Source organism: Macrobrachium nipponense, chromosome 15 (genome assembly GCF_015104395.2).
Source record: "Macrobrachium nipponense isolate FS-2020 chromosome 15, ASM1510439v2, whole genome shotgun sequence".
In the NCBI taxonomy this organism is placed as follows: Eukaryota; Metazoa; Arthropoda; class Malacostraca; order Decapoda; family Palaemonidae; genus Macrobrachium; species Macrobrachium nipponense.
The window spans coordinates 19,566,538-19,586,709 of record NC_087208.1 but is presented as its reverse complement, the minus strand read 5'-3'; the positions used below and the strand labels follow the sequence as shown (position 1 = coordinate 19,586,709).

At 39.3% G+C, this 20,172-nt stretch overlaps 1 protein-coding gene across 9 annotated transcripts in view; it reads left to right on the top strand.

Moving 5' to 3' along the window:
• The window catches only part of LOC135227021 (casein kinase I-like), a 239,736-nt gene that overhangs the window by 29,025 nt on the left and 190,539 nt on the right, over positions 1–20,172 (top strand). For all 9 annotated transcript variants that reach the window (XM_064266789.1, XM_064266792.1, XM_064266788.1 and 6 more), the window contains exon 3: positions 13,710–13,782. In XM_064266789.1, the coding sequence (XP_064122859.1) occupies positions 13,710–13,782 (73 nt within the window). The remainder of the gene's footprint in view (positions 1–13,709; positions 13,783–20,172) is intronic.

Below are 20,172 nucleotides of genomic sequence, written 5' to 3'. Positions count from 1 at the left end.
GTAAAAAATGTAGCTGTAAATGCACCAGTTTTTTTTAAATTCATATATTGTATATGTTTAATAGGAAAGAAATGAGATCAAATAATGTAAGGGCTGTTCTGTCCCCTACCATTGGTAGCCAACTATCAATAACCACCTTGTTTCAAGTTAAACAGTCGCTTCAAGCTTGCACTGGAAGTAAATCCCACATGTAAAGACGGAGGTTTTGTATGTTAGGAAAATTCAAATTATACTTTTAAAAATTGTCATTTTATATAAGTAACTTACCGAGTATTACATAGCTGTTAGTTTCCACTTACACGGCAGCTCAAGATTCATTTCTGCCGGTCAGTGATGGTACATGGTTGTTCAGCAGCTCTCAGATTCTGAAGTTCACCGGATAGTTGTGATATCTTCATTTGATGAAATATTCAGTGCCTTTGGTAGTGCTTTTTTCATCAGCTTAGTTAGCTTCCTGATATTGATTACCAACTGTGGCTTAGCAATTTTATTGATATGTCAGATTCCGAACACCCAGTGTTTTGAGCGTCCAGTCCCTGAGCGACTACAGTGCCTAAGCAACCAGGGTCCAAGCAGTCAGTGTTTGAGCATTCAGTGCCTGAGCACCCAGTATTAGTGAACTCAGCTGTGCACCAGTGGTATCCCATGTCAGAGGGTTCACCTGTTGTGGCTCAACCCCATTCAATTAAACATTTGGGATCTAAAGGAGGACATCGGCTTTCCAATCCATCCTTTGCCATTGTAGATCAGTCCTTTACCCCTGTTCAATGATGACTAAACAAAATTTTGATCCTCTTGCAAAGACCTCTTCCAGTGTCAAGTGATCCTCCTCATTGGATGAAGAGCAGCCAACTTCACATTAATCATCTCTGTTGAGTCTTCTTAGTTTGCTATCCTTCTTTCTTCTCTCTAGCAGCTCTTGTGTTAACCAGGTTCTGCATTCCTGATGCATCAACCTGCAGGAGCCTCTAAATTACCAAAGATTGTTCTTTCCTCTTCTTCAAGGAAAGCTTTGGGTTGCATTGATACCTGGTTGGGTACTAGGAGAGACCTGGGCAAGGCAGTCTTTTGAATGCCTCCATTGCACTTGATATGGCAAAAGTATTTGTCTTATTCCACTGGGGAAGCTCCTTGACTGGGAGTGTCCAGTTTCATTGATGTGACAGGTCGCTATGCTTTTAACTAGACCATGATTTTATTCATGCCATCTGAGTTGGACCATCTTCCCAAATATGTTTTCAAAGTATTTGAAGTGATGAGTTTCTTGGACTGGACAGAGGGTGCCTTAGCCAAGAAAATAGAAGACTGTTCAACCCTAGAGAACTCATCAGATTGACTCTGGGTTCTCTCTTATGTTGACAGGGCATTAAGAGATGGTGCAGAAGAACTTCCAACAATCTTTTACCAGACTTCTTAAGAAGAGGGAATTGTGGTGTTCTTTCACCTTTAAAGGAGTCGCTCCCTCTCAGAGGTCTTCTTTTTGCCCCATTGGATCATTCATGGTTGTTTCTGCAAACAACTCTGGAACAGGTAACAGTAGCACAACAGAAAAAAAATCTACACAGGGTTTGTTAGCTCAGTCAGCTAAACATACTTGAGAGAGCCAGGTCGATTGCCTTCGTTGACTTTTAGTGGTAGAACAGTCTCCCCATTGTTCAACACGGTGAGGGAAGTGTTGAATAAACTCGTCACCTACTCCAACATGTCAGTGGTGCTAGTAACTCCCTTTTGGCCACAGATGGAATGGTTCCTGAACCTTCTAAGACTACTGGTAGATTATCCGAGACTATTACCGCTGAAGAGAAGGCTTCTCAAGATAGCTTCACATATATTGCTCACATCAAAATTTGTCCAGTCTCACTCTGACAGGCTTTAGACTGTCCAGGAGCTTGTCAGATCAATAGGATTTTCAAGAAAAGCTGCAGAGGCAATTGTAGGCCTAATGTATGTGCCTATCTTCTGCTGCAGTCTACCAGACAAGTGGGCAGTTTTTAGAGACTGGAGTTGGGAACATCGTATCTCATTTTCTAAAACCAATTTAATTTAAATTGTGAATTTTTTGCTGTTTTTGAGGTCATCGCATGGATTAGCAACCTCTATTATTAAAGGTTACAGAGCTATGTTGAACTCTAGTGTTCAAACATAGGAAAGTGAATATATCTACTGACCACAATGTCAGTGATTTAATAAAATCACCTGACACATCAAAGCAAAGCAAGAGTCATCACCATTAGTTGCCTGGAATTTGGATGTGGTCTTCAAATGGATTTCAGGTCCTCCATTCGAACCCTTTAATTCCTTTTCTTTAAGAAACCTGACGAAGAAGACTTTAGTTTTAATGGGTTTAACCACAGCAAAAAGAGTGATCAAGCTTCAAGCACTTGATTAAAAGGTGGAACTGCTCTCTAACCCTGTTTTTAGGTGAAAAACGAGAATCCGTCTAAACCCTGGCCATGTTCGTTTGGCATCAAGAGTTTGGTCGATATCCTGGGCCCATCAGATTAAGAGAGAGTAGTCTATACCTTTAGGACATTGAAGTATTATATTGAGAGGACGAAAGACGTCAGAGGCTCTCTCAAAACCTACGGTGTTCAGTAAAAAAAAAAACGCAACCACTACTTCAGGTAGTCCCCCAGTTATCGACAGGGGTTGCTGATAAGTGAAAACTGTCTTTACCTGAAAATCGACGACTTATGGCACTTATGGTGGCGATAACCCAAATTCGGCGCATTGTGGCACCATAAATTGCCGATTTTAAGGTGCTAGACAAGTGCCATAAAACCGGATCACCATTAACCGAGTCCGCCAATAAGTGGGGGCTGCCTGTATCCAGAATGTGTTAACTTTGAAGGAAGGTTCAAGATGATCTTCCCTTGTGCAAAGTGAAAGCCCATAAAATAAGGGCAGTTGCCACATCACTGGTTTTGAAGTGAAATCTCCTCCGTGATTTCTCAGTCTATTTTTTGGAAATGCAAATCTGAGTTTGCAATGCATTACCTATGTTACATGGAAACAGTCTATGAAAAATGTAGTATGCTAGACCCCTTTTCAGCGGTTGACATGGTATTGAGGGAGGAAATATTGGAGCTATTCTTTATATTTTCCACTGTCTCCTCTTTTTGATATAAGATTGTTGAGTTATATGGAAGCTTGGGACAATACTATGTTTTTAGAGTACCTACCAGTCATCGGTTTTTATGGTTGGGTTAAATTTTTCTAGTGTGGTGTACGTAGGTAAAATTTGTATGGTCTTTTCTTGTATTGCGGATTTTTCAGTGGACCGTATAGTATGCCCATTATTTGCGGAAAATTTGCCTATTCGTGGTATTTTTCACTGAGAAATATTCACAAATTACTGTATTTTCATTTTTTGTGTGACTAGATAGACTTTTTCTGATAAAACTATTTAAAAAAATCAGGTGTAAGAATTTTTTAGAGGGTTTTTCTGTATTTTAACTAGTTCTAGGCATTTTTAGAGGGGTTTTAATTATTTGGGATTTCAGCTATTTACAGAGGTTCTGGTACCCATCCCCTGCGAATAGGGAGGGTCTACTCTAAGTATATGTATCTCTTCAATTGTTATCTTTGGCCATCTGCAATTTACTCAGTTTACTCCTACGTTGCAATGCCCCTCTATAGTAAAGATAACCCTCTTGGCTCTACCACCATGCCACTACAGGTCGAGAGGAACTTTAGACCAAAGGCGGTATCTGCCTGTTACAGCTCCCTCACCAGTCAAGATTACAACAAGCATGTTTAAATGCTAGCTAAATGTCTATTTCAAATGTATCTCCATGTCTGAGTGTTTTTTGAATAGTGTATGTCCATATCCCACCTCCCCTTTCACGGGCATAGGGCACAAACGAATTGAGTTCCAACTACATTATACCTATTTCTCCCCAGAAGTGGATGGGTTTAATTACCTACACCAAAACAGAAGAATGCTACTGCATTTGTTCTAATCTTGGGCTGCTGTGTAAGTGGAAACTAATAGCTATGTAATGGTAATGTTTTTTTTGTCTATCAGAATTGTAAAAAGAAAAAAGGAGAGAGAGACAAAGAGTAGGCTAGATGTTAAGAGACTAAAGTGGAAGGAATATTCAGAATTAAAGGATGGAGGCATGATTGGAATCAGCAGTAAAAGATTGTAGCTGCAAAGTGTTAGGTTGATGATTATGCAGGACCCAGAAGGATGCATAAAGTCAAGGACAAAGAGAGAAGCTAAAAGGAAGAATTAGTAGTACAGTGAACCCCCCCATATTCGTGGACTTGTATTTGTTGATTTCTCTCTGGTATAAACATTTTTAGTGGGTATTTCTTGAGTTTTAACTAACAAAATTTGCAGTTTTAAGCATTTTTGTAGGGGTTTCAACTATTTGCAGAATCTGACAATTTACGGGGGTTATGGTACACATCCCCCGCGAATAAGGGGGAAACACTGTACTGGATTTCTGTTAGAGCCAGGGATTAGAGTTGCTGAACCCATAGTTTTTGGGGCCTGGAAAGACATTTGTGCAAAAGTTGAGGGGGCTGAGTTGCAGATTGATAGTACAGTAGTACCTCGAGATACAAAATTAATCCGTTCCGAGGCGCCCTTCGTATCATGAGTTTTTCGTATCTTGGACCACATTTTACATGTAAAATGGCTAATCCGTTCCAAGCCCTCCATAATCACCCCAGTAAATTTCATAATAAAGCTAAATTGACCTATAAACAATGAATTTATTTTTACATTTCTTTTTACTGTTTTACGTATACTTTACGTAATTTCAATTTCTTCACCACCGAATGGATGCCAGTCCGTTTACGGAATTTTTCAAACCACCCATGAGAAGCCTTGAACTCTGGGGTTGCTGTTGATGTCCCCTCTCCACCGTCGTCTCCGGCTTGGGCAATCAAATTGCAGAAAATAGCGCTGGCCTTTTGGCAGATTGCCGTCTCGGTTATCGCATCGCCATCGATTTCTTTGTCCTCAATCCATACAAGAAGCAGCCTTTCCATTTCATTATGCACATGGCTCCTCTTGTTGGACAAAATAGTCATGCCCTTGGAAGGTGTAGCTGCTTTGATGGCTTCCTTCTGCTTACGGATGATGCCTATCGTCGACGGATTTCGGCCGTATTCGTTAGCGATCACACTCAACCGCAAGCCAGCTTCATACTTTTATATTATCTCCATTTTTGTCTCCATAGAAAGCATTCTCTTCTTTCTGTGAACTTCAGCAACTTTCTTGGGACCCATGACTATACTGTACGTAATTAAGTTATGTAGTACAGTGGTACCTCGACATACGAAAGGCTCAACTTACGAAAAACTCGACATACGAAAGCAAATACGAAAAATTTTACAGCTCTACATACGAAAAGTTTTCAAGATACGAAAGGTTGTTGCTGTAAAGTCCCGAGATTCTCCCGGACCACCGAGAACAATTTTAAAACTCCAGCGCCGCCAGCTGAGTAAACTCGCCACCATCCTCCTGCTCTCCCATTGGTTCCTGATGCTAGTCACCCCATAAGATCCTGCTCTCCTATTGTTCAGCATCTACACCTTGTGCTTTAAGTATTCTGTTGGTAAAAGGATGCTGTAAATTGAAAAACTTATTCATGCAATACATATAATAAAAAAAAACATTAGGTAAAGATAGAATAAAGAATAGAAATGAATGGTTATTATACTGTTTGGTAGTTTCATTAGTTGAAGAGATACTAATGAAAATTTATGGCTTACTGTGTCCTAGGAAAAGTGATTGCTTGGCGTTCGTTCGGTACTCGTAAGACGGTAAGAGCTGGATGTAAACAATCGATTGGAAGGTTTTTTTTGTTTTTGTTTGTGTTTTATAGTTAATGATTAATTAATAATTATTTGAAATGAGTACATACTGATTATTTATACATTTTATTGGCATATTCTAAGCTTTTAGCTTCTTAGGTTTAGATGTCAGAATCATAGACTAGGCTACAGTAGCAACCACTAACATAGGCTAGGCTTATTGCTAAGGGACATATGCTAAAGTCCTAATACCTCTATGCAGTAAAAATGGGGTTGAACATTACATGCAGTGGAATATTACTCAAGTATGTACAGTATTTTGCCTTTTTGGAGTCATATTTCTTCCGTCGGATTGGCGTCATAACCCTAGAACATGTGTTTTAGGCCTGGAAATATAATTTACTGGGGTGATTTTGTAGGGCTTGGAACAGATTAGCCATTTTACATGTAAAATGTGGTCCAAGAAACGAAAACCTCATGATACGAAGGACGCCTCGGAACGGATTAATTTCGTATCTCGAGGTACTACTGTACGTATACTAAATTAGGTTCTCACACAACACGATAAAGTAGCACAACAAAATCACTAACGAATTTACGTTACTAAACTAAATTGTTGGACCGAACGAATGCCGCGTGCGTGTGATAAAGATGTTGGTACGAAGAGGCCGAGATAGGTATGCCACCACGTACGTATAAGATGCATGAAGGGAGGGATGCTGTCCAATAGGAGAGAAGGATCTCATGGCGGTGACTAGCACCAGGAACCAATGGGAGAGCAGGAGGATGGTGGCGAGTCTACTAGTACTAAGATGGCAGCGCGCGGCGCGAGTTTCAAAATTGTTATCCGGGCGAATCTCGGACTTTCAGAAACCTTTCGTATCTTGAAAACTTTTTGTATGTAGAGCCGTTAAATTTTTTGCATTAGCTTTCGTATCTCGAGTTTTTCGTAAGTTGAGCCTTTCGTATCTCGAGGTACCACTGTAGTATAAAGGTATACAACATCATAGTTCAGATGAGGCATGGTTACACAGAGTGTAAGGAAAAAAGATAAAGAAGTGTAAAAACAAGGAATTCAACCAAAATTCCCTATATAGTTTTAGATTTTTGACACTCAGCACAGTAACTGGACTGTTTTTCATAATGCAATTTCTGTTTGCACGCAGACTAAATGTAATGCTTACTTGTATGCATAGGTATATAAATATATATTAACAGACTAAAAAAATACACAGCGTATTAAATACAACACTGCAGCAAGTAAATGTTAGTAGAAATACCAAAGAGAGTGAAGAGGGCTAGCAGCAAGTGCATAGTGTTGTGTAATGTGAAGTATAGTGGACTTCCTGAGTGGGTACAGTAAAGTAAAAATTGCCTATTCATAAGAATAAGAAAATGTAATAAATACTAATGTTCAGTCAGTTTTTGTAACAAACTTACTTTAGCCTAGGAAGGAAGAACCCACTCTTACAGATTTAGACAGGAAAGCATCAACCAGATTTATTTCAGTTTCCAATAAATCTAGTGTACATACATATAATTAAGTATAAAATGTGAGACTTAGGATGGGGCGCTCTTTTAGAGAAGAGCGAGGTGTCATGGATCTGGTTCCCAGAGCTCAAGTCTTTTCACATAAATGTGAAAGAACTAAAGGCTGTACATTTAGGCCTCCATTCCTTCTCTCAAGAAGTAAAGAACAAGACGACTGTAGTCCACTTGGACAACTCAACAGTGCTCTCTTACATAGTGAAGCAAGGAGGGACTCTGTCGTTCTCTCTGTACGAGGCAGCGAGAAATCTTCTCTTCTAGACTGAACAGAATGATACCAGGATGATAATCAGTTTTATCCAAGGAGAGACCAATGTATTAGCAGATGAGCTAAGCTGTCAGGGCCAAATCCTCTTGATGGAATGGACTTTGGATCCAGCTTAGACTTGTGGGAAATTTGGGGAAAACCAACGATGGATCCTCAAGCCTGGCCAGTAGACGCTTTTCTCCTGGACTGGTCAAACAAAGATCTATTAGCCTTTCCCCCCATTCAATTTGATAGACAAGTTTCTGTCTCACTAGAATGTATCTCTAATTCTAGTAGCTCCTTTCTGGCCCTCAAAGGAATGGTTCCCCAATGTCATCGATCACCTAGTGGACTTCCTGAGGTTGCTCTCTCAAAAGAGGCAGCTGCTCAGACAACCACACTTCCAGAGGTTCCCCCAAGGCCTGTCTTCTCTGGCTCTGGCAGGCTTCAAACTGTCAAGATTCTCCTTAGAAAAAGGTTTTTCTAAAGCAGCTGCAGAGGTAATCGCTAGATGTAGAAGGCAATCTACCAGAATAAGTGGAGGATCTTAAGAGAGTGGTGCAGGACTGTCAGTGTTTCCTCCTCAGACCTCTGTCTCAAATTGCTGACTTTTTATTACATGTAAGTTCAGCAAGGAACCTTTCAACATCCACCAATCAGGCTATAGAGCCATGTTGGGGTCAGTCTTTTGTCATAGAGGATTAGGCTTATCCTCTGGACATTTCAGACCTTATTGAGTCTTGACACCTCCAAGGGTACACACTTACCTGCAGTACCTTGGAATCTCAACTTAGTTTTAAAGTGGTTGTCAAGTCCTTGCTTTGAACCTGTGCATTCTATCTCAAGAACAACTTTTTCTGAGATCTTTGAGGAAGGCAGAGGATCAGTGAAGTGCATGCTTTGGATAAAAGGGTAGGATTTTTGAAGGGAAATACTATCTGTTCATATTCCCTCAGCTTTTTGGCCAATAACGAGTCCCCCTCTAAACCATGGCCGTATTCTTTCTCTATTAAGACCCTGACACAAGTACTGGGATCCGATGACGTGGAAAGATCTTTTTGTCCAGTGAGATCTTTAAGATATATACTACTAGCACAGAACTAAGGACATCCGTGGCAATTCTTGCAGTCTGTGTTGCTCTGTCAAGAACCTGTCTAGACCTTTGTCTAAGAATGCTCTGCCATTCTTTCCATGAGATGTGATCAGGGAGGCTCGCTCGTCAGTTCAGGAAGACCTGGTCCCTTTGTATAAAGTGAAAGCTCATGAGATTAGAGCAGTGGCCACTTCTTTGGCTTTCAAAAGAATTCTTTCCTTATCAGCAATTTTAAATTTACATTTTGGAAATGTAAATCAGTCTGTGTGTCTCATTATCTACAAGTTATTGAAACTGTATGATGATTGTAGTACTTTGGGTCCTTTTCTTGTGGCTGGTGTGGTGTTGGGAAAGGAAGTGTAGGAAGCATCCCTTCCTAAAATCTTTTTTTCTCCTAGATAAAAGGTGTACATGTTTTTTCGGAAGCCTGGAGGTAAGAAGTGCTTGAGTACCCTCCAGTCCTTTGGTAGGGTGGTGGTGGTAATTTATTTTAAACATTATTTGGAAATAAATAACAGTTTTTCTGCTGGTGTGTATTGGTATTGAACCCTGGGCAGGGGTAATTTACCTATCCTTTGTTGGCCGTCGGAAATTGCCTTTGCCACGAGGGTCCCACGAAAGTAGTAGAAGCTTACTAGCTCCACAGCTACGTCTCTACATGATAAGATGAGTGACATCCAGAGGCAGTACTTCCTGCATCACCTCGTATCAGGTGAGGAATCGCAAACATTTTTTATATAATATTGGTAAAGAGTTTGAGGTAGAAAAAATATCCATGCATCCCACCATCCCTCAATGTGGGAATCAGCTATATATAATTACTGGGCAATTATACAATTGGAGCCCACCCTCCGACCCCTAGCTTGGTCTTTTCTTTTTAAAGGCATGAAACAAACAGCTCTGCCAAGTGGTTCCTCTCTTACCCCACAAGTGGGCGGGGTCATTGTTACCTAGCCAAAACAGAACAGAAAATTAGCGCAATCCGCAAATTTCAGAAATTAACAGCTGGGCGAGTGAAACTCTTAGCTATATCGTTACTGGGTAAGTATATTTGAAACTTTATTTTATTATAAAAATATCATTTTTCTAATAGCAACTTGGGAACTGCTTGTTGATGAGCAAACCAGAATATACGAACCTGACAAAGGAAGGGGTAAGATTAGAAATTTGAAAAAATTATGGCTGGTGTTATATTATGAGGAAAGTTACTGATTTTCTTTGAAAATATCTCAGTTATTGATAGAGCTTTGTTAGAAGCCCAAGAGTAAATACTGCCTAGCGTATCAAAAGATTTTGAGATAAGGATTAGTCTTGAATCCTTTATTGTATACGTATTATACTTGAAGAAGACCTTGTAGAAGGCAAATCAGTGGGTAGTACAGTGGTACCTCGACATACGAAAGGCTCAACTTACGAAAAACTCGACATACGAAAGCAAATACGAAGATTTTTTTGGCTCTACATACGAAAATGTTCAAGTTACGAAAGGTTGTTGCCGTAAAGTCCCGAGATTCGCCCGGACCACTGAGAACAATTTTAAAACTCGCGCACCACCAACTGAGTAAACTCGCCTCCATCCTCCCGCTCTCCCATTGGTTCCTGATGCTAGTCACCCCATAAGATCCTGCTCTCCTATTGGTCAGCATCTACCCCTTGTGCTCTATGTATTCTATTGGTAAAAGGATGCTGTAAATTGAAAAACTTATTCATGCAATACATTTAATAAAAAAAAAATTAGGTAAAGATAGAATAAAGAATAGAAATGAATGGTTATTATACTGTTTGGTAGTTTCAGTACTTGAAGAGAGATAATGAAAATTTATGGCTTACTGTGTAAAGTTATTGCTTGTCGATCATTGGAAGTTTTTTACATGCAATACATTTAAAAAACAAATTGTGAATTAGATATAAAATTTAAAATAAATCTGACTGCTATCATCGAAGCCAACAAATACGTATTTTCTAGATTCTTCTTCTGTTTTAATATTACGTATATGTTTCATTATAGCTGTTAGTAACTCGGTAACTCCATTAGGTAAAGACAGAATACAGAATAGAAATGAATAGTTAATATACTGTTTGGTAGTTTCATTAGTTGAAGAGAGATAATGAAAATTTATGGCGTATTGTGTGCTAGGAAAAGTGATTGCTTGGCGATCGTTCGGTACTTTTAAATGCTGGATGTAAACAAACGGTTGGAAAGTTTTTTTTGTTTGTTTGTGTATTAATAATTATTTGAAATGAGTACATACTGATTATTTATACATTTTATTGGCATATTCTAAGCTTTTAGCTTCTTAGATTTAGATGTCAGAATCATAGACTAGGCTACAGTAGCAACTGCTAACATAGGCTAGGCTAATTGCTAAGGGACTTATGCTAAAGTCCTAATATATGCAGTAAAAATGGGGCTGAACTTTACATGCAGTTGAATATTACTCAAGTATGTACAGTATTTTGCCTTTTTGGAGTCATATTTCTTCCGTCGGATCGGCGTCATAACCCTAGAACGTGTTGTAAGCCTGGAAATATAATTTACTGGGGTGTTTTTGTAGGGCTTGGAACGGATTAGGCATTTTACATGTAAAATGCGGTTCAAGATACGAATACGAAAAACTCATGATACGAAGGCCGCCTCAGAACGGATTAATTTCGTATCTCGAGGTACCACTGTAGTTGAATAGAGGTGAGAGGACTAAAAATCAACATAAAACAAAACTGAGTACTGTGTACTATTAAATTTAATAAGTAGTCTCTCAAGAGATGTTTAGGATTGCTAAGTATAACTGGTACTTGCGGTAAGAGATTCCCTTCAACCCTGAAATGCATTATTTGTTTGCTCTTTCATTATTGATGATTTTTATAACTTGTCAGTTAATGCCTTAAATGTGCAAAAAGAGCAATCAGGAGTTAGAAAGTGGAACGCCATTAATTTGGAAGGTAGAATGCCTATAAATGCCTATTGCTTTAGGAACACATGGCACTGAGAGGACAATAACAAAAAGAGTAGCAGTAGCCAGGGTGAAGCAGTAGCTAGGGTGAGGAGCAGTAGTAGTTTGGTAAACTTCTGGCAAGTTAAAATGCCGTAAGAGTAAATACCCAAAGTTTATGATAACTGCTTTAGGCCTCTTTTATTCATTGGAGACAGATGGGCCAATACAAAGAAAATGGAGATCTTGAATGTGACGAGTAAGGTATGCTAAGATTCTTGGCAGAATTACAATTGAAAGATCATTTACAAATTGTAAAATTGTTGAAGTTTTAGTGCAGCAGCTAGAAAATAGCCTGAATTCCAAATGGGCATTTTAGCAAGCAATGAGGAATGTGAAATGCCACGTTCAGTCATCCCCAGGGATTCAGGGGGATGCTTACCACAATCCCCTGCAAATAGCTGAAATCCACAAATACTTGACACTTGATACCCCTCTAAAAATGCTTTAGCGCATATTAGGCAAGTTTTCTTTAATAATGTGTAATACGTTCCAATGAAAAATCCGCAAATCCGGAATGGCAAATAGGTGGGCGTTCATTGTAGTAGAAACAGAAGCAGTAGGATGGAGACTTATGAAGGCACAGAAAATGTTATCCACCTCTGTAAATAGAAAGTCTGGCATCAGTAGTTAAAGTTGGTGACAATATTGACAACTATAGAGCAAGTTAAGAAATGTTTAAGATTATAGAAATAATATGGATGGGTACCATAAATCTTGAGAATGTTTTTGGGGTGAAATGATTCTTTGGAGAAGAATATACAGAGAGAAAGATTAATAAACAAATAGCTCTTGGATGCCAAGATGCATTTGATTGAATGCTGTCTGAAGAGAATCCTTTTTGTCTAGATGAGTAATTTAAAGATTTGTCAAATTTAGATGGTAGGAGAGAAATCTAATATTAAGAGATTAAGAAAAGGAAAAGACATGAAGTTGATTAGATTGCAAGTAAGATGCTGCAGTATAATGGCAAAAGAGTACATATGTGGCTGACTTGAGTTTTTGTGTTAGGGAAAGATTCCTAAAATGGGGTCAGTTCATACTGTATAGTTAGGGAAAGATTCTTAAAATGGGGTCGGGGAAAGATTCCTAAAATTGGGTCAGTTCATACTGTATAGTATGTCCATAAAATCAATTAGGTTGTTAACACAGTTAAGTCTGCCCACTGTTCATTCTTCTGTAGCTTCCATGTATGTAAGGTTTACAAAAAACTTTTATCATTCTTTAGAATGTGTGTATGTTTTGTTTTTCCGAGACATTTTCCAATCAGAAAATGTGCAAAAGACATTTGCATCATACATAAAAGGTACAGAATGTATAGTGTGAATAGTGTCACTGATGTCTGTGTAAAAATGTTAGTGCAAAAAGAATTCCCTATTGTGCGAATCTGTCTGAGGATCCATATATATACAGCAGTGTGAATTGACCCATAATGGAATAAGCATGTTTGTTCTCTTCTCTTGTATGCCATTAAGTCATGGTGATAGAGTTGATGTCTTAGAATTGCAAGAACCAAACATTATACGTATAGTAAAATGAAGAAGGTACGTATAGAATTGCAAGAACCAAACTTATAAAACGAAGAAGGTACATATGTGGTAATTATTTAAAGTAAGAAAAATAGATTGGAGAATTCCTTAATGGCAAAACAGATTTAACCAGGACAAGAAATGTGTGTGTGTGTGTGTGTGTGTAATCACTAATAGTTTAAGAATAAAAAGATACTACTACTGTATGTAGCGTTAGAAATACAATAGATGTGTAATATGAATGGTGGTAGAGGTGGTTGGTGGGGAAGATAACTTGGTTAGAACATTTAGACTTATGAAGAAAGTAAAGTGAATGCTAATATACAAGTGCCAGTTGTATTTTAGAAATATTGATTCTGCTTAGAAGGAATAACTTTCATACATGAGGAAATGTTGACTGAAAGTGTCTCAAGGATAGATGTTTTTAGCTCAATACTATTAGTCTTTTGTATCTTCCTTGTTTGTTTATGTTTTGTTGAATTAAGTTTGTGATTTTGAGTACAGACATTATTCTTTTCCCATTTGTTTTTCAGGAACCAATAAAAGCCAAAGCTCCACAGCTTCATCTGGAGTACAGATTTTATCGCATGCTCGATACAGTTGGAGGTAAGTTTACTCTTATTTGTTTGCTTTCTTAGGTATAGAAAATATTGAAATTGGATGTGGAGTACTTGATTTTCCCATTTTTGAAACAACTTTACAACCAGTTGGTTGACTGAAATATTTTGAGTCACATAACTGTAATTGCAATATTGTATGGGAGGTCTTTTGTCATGCTATTTGTTTTTTAAATGTCAAGAAAAAAAGGTGATTGGTCTTTGAATTATAAACATCACTTTTATGCGTTGTAACTCATGAATTATAAACATCACTTTTATGCGTTGTAACTCATGAAAGGTGGCACTTGTATGTTGAAGCACTGAATTATTGTGTGCTGAGCATTTGCATGTTTAGTAGTGAATTGGTTATTTCATTGTAACTAGAATAAGGATGCAATGAAGCTCATTTGCCAGTTGCTTTATATTGAAAAATCTTGTATCGGTTATAAGCATCACTATAGTTCAGTCAGTTCTTTGCCCAGTTGTGAAATGAGTGCTGTTGTTCTTTCTCTTTTTATTAAATCAGTGTTCATTGACTTTGTTGAAGGAGATTCCTAAATAATAATTGCGTATAGAATACAGTACTATTTTGGTTTTGAGTAGTATGCACAATTTCAGTTTTTTTTGTATTGAAAAACACTCAATTAAAGAAAACTAGTTTAATTGGATAGGAAGTTTGAAAAGCCAAACTGAAAGTATATTTTTTAGATTAAATACAAAACCATTAAGTAATAAATTTTTTACATTTACAAAGAGATCTCTCTGTATGTTAGAAAAGTCCTGTGGTAATATCAAAAGAATTTCATTGCTTAGTCACAAAACATTTTATTGTGAACCTAGTAGAGTTGAATTTTATTGGTACTGGTACATATATGGTTGAGAGTATATATTTGTGTACTTGCTGTTAATAAGAGATTTTATAATCAAATGCCCACAGAATCATAGGTTAAGGAAGTAAAGTTATTTTGATTCCTTTTTTTTTAAAGGTTTTGGTAATTTCAGTGTGGGTTTTGCATTTTTTTAAATTGTATAATTGCAGTAGCTATAGTCTGAAACAAAATGTACACGTTTCCCCATCTGAACTTATAAAATGTTAGTGATATGTTAATTATCAAGATTTTCTTTCTTGTGTGTGTCATCATGTTGTAGTAGTTGCATGCTGATTTTCAAAGTACAGGCAGTCCCCGGGTTACGACGGGGATTCCGTTCTTGAGACGCATCGTAAGCCGAAAATTGTCGTAAGCTGAAACATCATAAAAAATCCTAAGAAAACCTTACTTTTAATGCTTTGGGTGCATTGAAAACTATGTAAACTGCATTCTTATGGCATTTTTCATCAAAAAAACCTTGAAATATTGATTATTTTGCATTTTTGGTGTCATATTTCATCTGCCAGATGAGCGTTGTAGGCGTCGTAACCCTGGAACATGCGTCGTAACCTTGGAAATAATGTCTGATGAATATAATTGAAAAGCGTCGTAAGCCAAGACCGTCGTAACCCGGGGACTGCCTGTACTAATTGTAGTGTGTTTCTGAATGAGAAGTTGATTATACTACAGTGTTCCCCCCATTTTGGCATGGGATGGGTACAACACACACACACACACACACACACACACACACACACTGATTGAATGAATAGTTGGAACCCCTATAAAAATGCTTAAAACTGCCTATTTTGTTAGGTAAACTAAAAAAAAAAATTAAAAATGTTTATACCTGGTTTTTAACATTTTATCACAAAAATTGCATTTTATGATGAAATTGATAAAAAAAAAACAGGAATTTGTGGATATTTTTCATAGAAAAATACTGCGAATAGGTGGATTTTCTGCAAATAAGGGGTTTATATATGTTCCGTAGAGAAATCTGTGAATACGGGGGTTCACTGTTTACCTATTTTTTTTTTAATAGTTTTATCACAAAAAGTGAATTTTGTGATGAAATTGATAGAAAAAAAACAAAAGACTGGAATTTGTGGATGTTTCTCATAGAAAAATACTGCAAATAGGCGAATTTCTTGTGACAAATGGGGGTATATGTTCCAGAGAGAAGTCCGCAAATCCGGAGTCCGTGAATTAGGGATGTTTATATAATATATATATATTACTGACCTTTGTCTCTTTTGTTTGGAATGTAAGTACGTACTATCCAGTATATGCGGTACAGGCACTTTAAATCAGGTTTCAGCTTTTGGGGTCACTGTTGGCTTGTGAACATGGAGTTTAACAGACTGTAAAAAATTGCAAATTTAAGATCTTATGTATTAACTATACACAGTAAGCGCCCTACCATGCAAAGCTGGCTGTAAATATAGAGTCCACTTTTCTTTAGGAGAACCTAATCTTTCCATCAACTTCTCAAAAGACACGAAATATTTCGTAACGTCTTCTCCATTAAACTTTGGTATGTACTAATTTCAGCACTGCACTCATACCTAAATCATCAGCTTCATTTTCGTTCTCGCCTGTCTTGACTGTTAAGTGTACTCTTTCTCTCTTTCTTCCTGTTACTTTATCACTATTTTTCTCTCTTGCTGCATTTTCATTACTTCTCTCTCAACTGCTCTTTCATCTCTCTCATTCTTTTCTCTCTCTTTCCTTTCAACATACTGATAGAGATCATTCCCCTTTAGACCCAGAAGCTTACCAGACTCAATAAACTCTTTCATCATCTCACTCATTCTGGTTCTTTCTATATTCTCCTTGTTTCAATCTGTTACGGTGCCGAATATCCTGGCCTAAGGTTGCCACTTGTTACGGACCAAGATCCGCTCAGGTTCTTTATTATAATAAACAAAAAGGATTCAACACCAACAATTGCAACTCGGGATACGAATATAGAAAGAAAGTCAAACAGAATAGAAGTTTATTTACAAGCTTATTAACAAAGATAAGTGCAGAATGGTTTCTCCTATTTACATAAAACTAAATCTGACAATATGTGAAAAAGGGGAAACAGTGTGGTTATGAAATATTTGGTGGCCAGGTTTTGCAGCTGTTTTGAACAGTTCAAAGCGAGGGCTTCACAAAAGGGGACAGTAGAAACTTCACATGGCTTCTTGACTTTGTATTGCAGAAAGAAATATCTTAAGTCTTGAAACTTGAAGGGCGGATTACACCTCAAAACCCATATGTATGACTTTCCTTCTCTGAAAGGGTTACTCAACAATAAGATCTCTCTCTCTCTCTCCGTCTATGGACTTCACTTGTTTCAGTTCCCACACTTGTTTCAGTTCCCACCCTCTCTCGTGCGTCCTCTTTCTCTCTTATCATTCGTCTCTTCCTTCTCTTATCTCTGATGATCTGATTTCTTCTGCTTCCTCAGGGTCATGTACATATATATATATATCAATCTTGGGGCAGGGCTGAAAAGGGCAGAGCTTAACCAGCAAGTGCCATCATCCCTCGACAGGAAATTTTTAGAAGGATCTAGGTGAAATGTTACATCATAAAATGGGGAGTTTCCGACAATGGCCGCCTGCTGGAGTTCCACAACACACCTAAGTATTCTCGAACAATCATGAGAACAGGCGCCTCAAACACGTGCGGGAGTGCCTCCTTGCTGCAGACCTACTCAAAGAAGATACATTTTCCTTTCCTCTAATATATGTTTCTTCGCTATAGAGCGATTACCATGACACCCTTTGAAGTGACAACTATTCCTTTCAACATGTAATCTCCATTTAACCCCAGCCAGGAAGAAGCTTTCCTTCATTGCAGTCTCTCTCTCTCTCTCTCTCTCTCTCTCTCTCTCTCTCTCTCTCTCTCTCGTCTCTCTCTCTCTCTCCTCTCTCTCTCTCTCCTCTCTCTCTCTCTCTCTCTGCGTACTTCGCCTTCATCCCAGGACGTTATCAGTGGGTCTGTAAAACTCGGGGGGAGTTTTTTATGTCAATCCGAAATCATTTGGAGGGATAATGCTTTCCCATATTGAAGTGCCTTCCAATTACCATCACTTACTTTTTAGTATTATAATTTAAGTACTGTATCTGTTTTTCATACCTTGCATATTTGTAATACAAAGTTTGTTCATGAAACTTACCTGTCAGATATATATATAGCTGTATTTTCTGAAGTCCGACAGAAATTCAAAAACTTCCGGCACACACAGTGGTCGGCCAGGTGGTTAGTACCCATTCCCGCCGCTGGGAGGCGGGTATCAGGAACCAGTCCCATTTTCTATTCATAATTTTTCTGTCGCCGGTGCTGGAAACACCTGTTTTCAGTACTCGTCTTAGGATTTTGGAAACTTCATGGCCGCTAAATATCCTAATTGTCTTTTGATTTATTGACTTGGATTTGTGGCTAGGCATACGCTATCTTAAATTGTTTTGAATATGATTCATTTTTGTATATCTGAATCTAGTTAGGCTAGTTTCAGAGGGTGTTGTCTGCTAAGATAGGGTGTGGCTACCGAAAGCTTCGGTAGTTCCGCACTCGATATGCACGAGGGCTATGTGTCTTGCTTCTTTGTTGAGATTTGTCATGTAAGGAGTGTGAGACTTTGTCTAATTCCGTAAGGAAGAAGTATGATTCATATGTACGCAATTAATCAGTAAACAAAGTCAGGGTAGGCTAACCTACCTGTAGACTATTTTGCCTAACCCTGTAGTATGGCCTACGGGCTATAAATATGTCTCGTGAGGTAATGCCCTTTACGTTATAGATTCCATCTGTATCTTGGAATCTAAGGTGCTCGCTCTCCTATCATTGTGGTGAAAAGTGCTACTTCTGTAGTTGTTACTCCTAACCCTGTAATGTTGCCTTCGGGCCCTAAACAGTTTCTGTAGAGGGTATTGACCTTTCTCTGATACTCTATCGATTCGTAACTTAGAATCGAAAGTGCTGGCTTTGGAGAGCAAAAGTGAAGTGGCTAAGTGTAGTGACAGTGCCCCTTATGTAGTGGAGGGTGCGTCAGATCGGCCTTATTTCGCCTCTAGGCCGGGACCTCTGCTTGACTCCCAGGAACAGGGAGAGAGCATGTCGAAAGCCGAAGGAGGGTTACGAGGAACTCCACCGATCTGACGTGCCTTCGGCAGACCTGAAGTTACTCCCAGGCTGCCAAAGTGCGTGCACGAATCCTGAAGGATTGCTTCTCGTCCTCCGAAGCGTCCTCCCTGCGCAGGGTTTGGAGCTTTCGGAAGGACTCGCGCCCTCTAAATAGAAGCTTTATAGAAGAGGACGTTTCACGTCCTCTCTCTCTCTCTCTCGTCATGCGTTGCAGTGAGAAGTAAGAAGGCGAACGTCGCCTGAACTCGTGTACGTCTTTCCACCGAGAAAAGGGAAAGCAAGTCATATTAGCAGGACGCTTTTGAGCGCGGACGTCCTAGCTTTGTTGCTGTGAGAATAAGAAGGCGTTCCCTCGCCCCGCGTATTCTCACACGATCAACCCTTCACCTGAGACTGCTTCGTGCAGTCGGTTTTCTCTCCGAGATGTCTAATGCTCTTCCCTGAAGGCAGTTTCGCTTGCATTGACGCCTGTCAGGAGCGTGACGCTTTTCTGCACGCTTTTTTTTTTGACGCTCGGCTTGGACGGGACGTTCGGATGGACGCCAGGCGCGCGCGCGGGTGCACGCCAAGCGCGCACCAGTAGACGCCGAGGCCGAGCGCACGCCAGTGGATACCGAGCGCGAGCGGCGCGCTGAGAGTGCTCGCTGCTCGCCAGTGGACGCCGCGCGCGCCGAGAGTGCTCGCTGCTCGCCAGTGGACGCCGAGCGTGCTCGCTGCTAGTCAGTGGACGCCGAGCGCGCACGCCAGGTGTGTCGCCTGGCTGAACGTTTCTGTTGAAGTCTTCAAGCTGATTTGGGCCTAAAGATTTTTTACCTAACTTCGGTGATCCCTTCTACATCGCCTGCGAAGAATGTGAAGTAAGCAGTGCTTCGGAGGAAGCTTAAAGTGAAAAGGCAACTTCTTTTTCGAAACCCAGCAAGACCACGGGTTTCGTGAATTATAGAGGTCTTTGTCAGTAATATTGCTTTTCGTAAAGTCCAGGATTGGATGGAGTTATGGAAAGCTCAAGGAAAGATCTCTTTTGCTCTACCGCAGTCAAGACTTTGCGGTAAGGCAGCTATGGGTTATGTAAAAGCTCGACGTCCTGCACGTCAGGACTCTCGGCAACGTTCAGTAGGATTCTTGCAAAGGCACTCATCAAAAGGAGGAAAGCGCAAGACAGGACTTCCTTTGCCATACTGCCAATAAATTTTGATACGGGAGAGGAAGCTGGTTGGAGAGTTTCTTCCTCTTCCCAGGATAATTTTGCAAGCTTTTTAGCCCATCTGAAAGGGCTTTTCAGATGATAGATTTTGTTAGTTCCTAGTCGGGACTACGCTGCCGAATTGAACATCGTCGTTCTACCTGTCGTAAGCCGTCTCTTAACAGGATTCTTGCCCCTTCCTCGT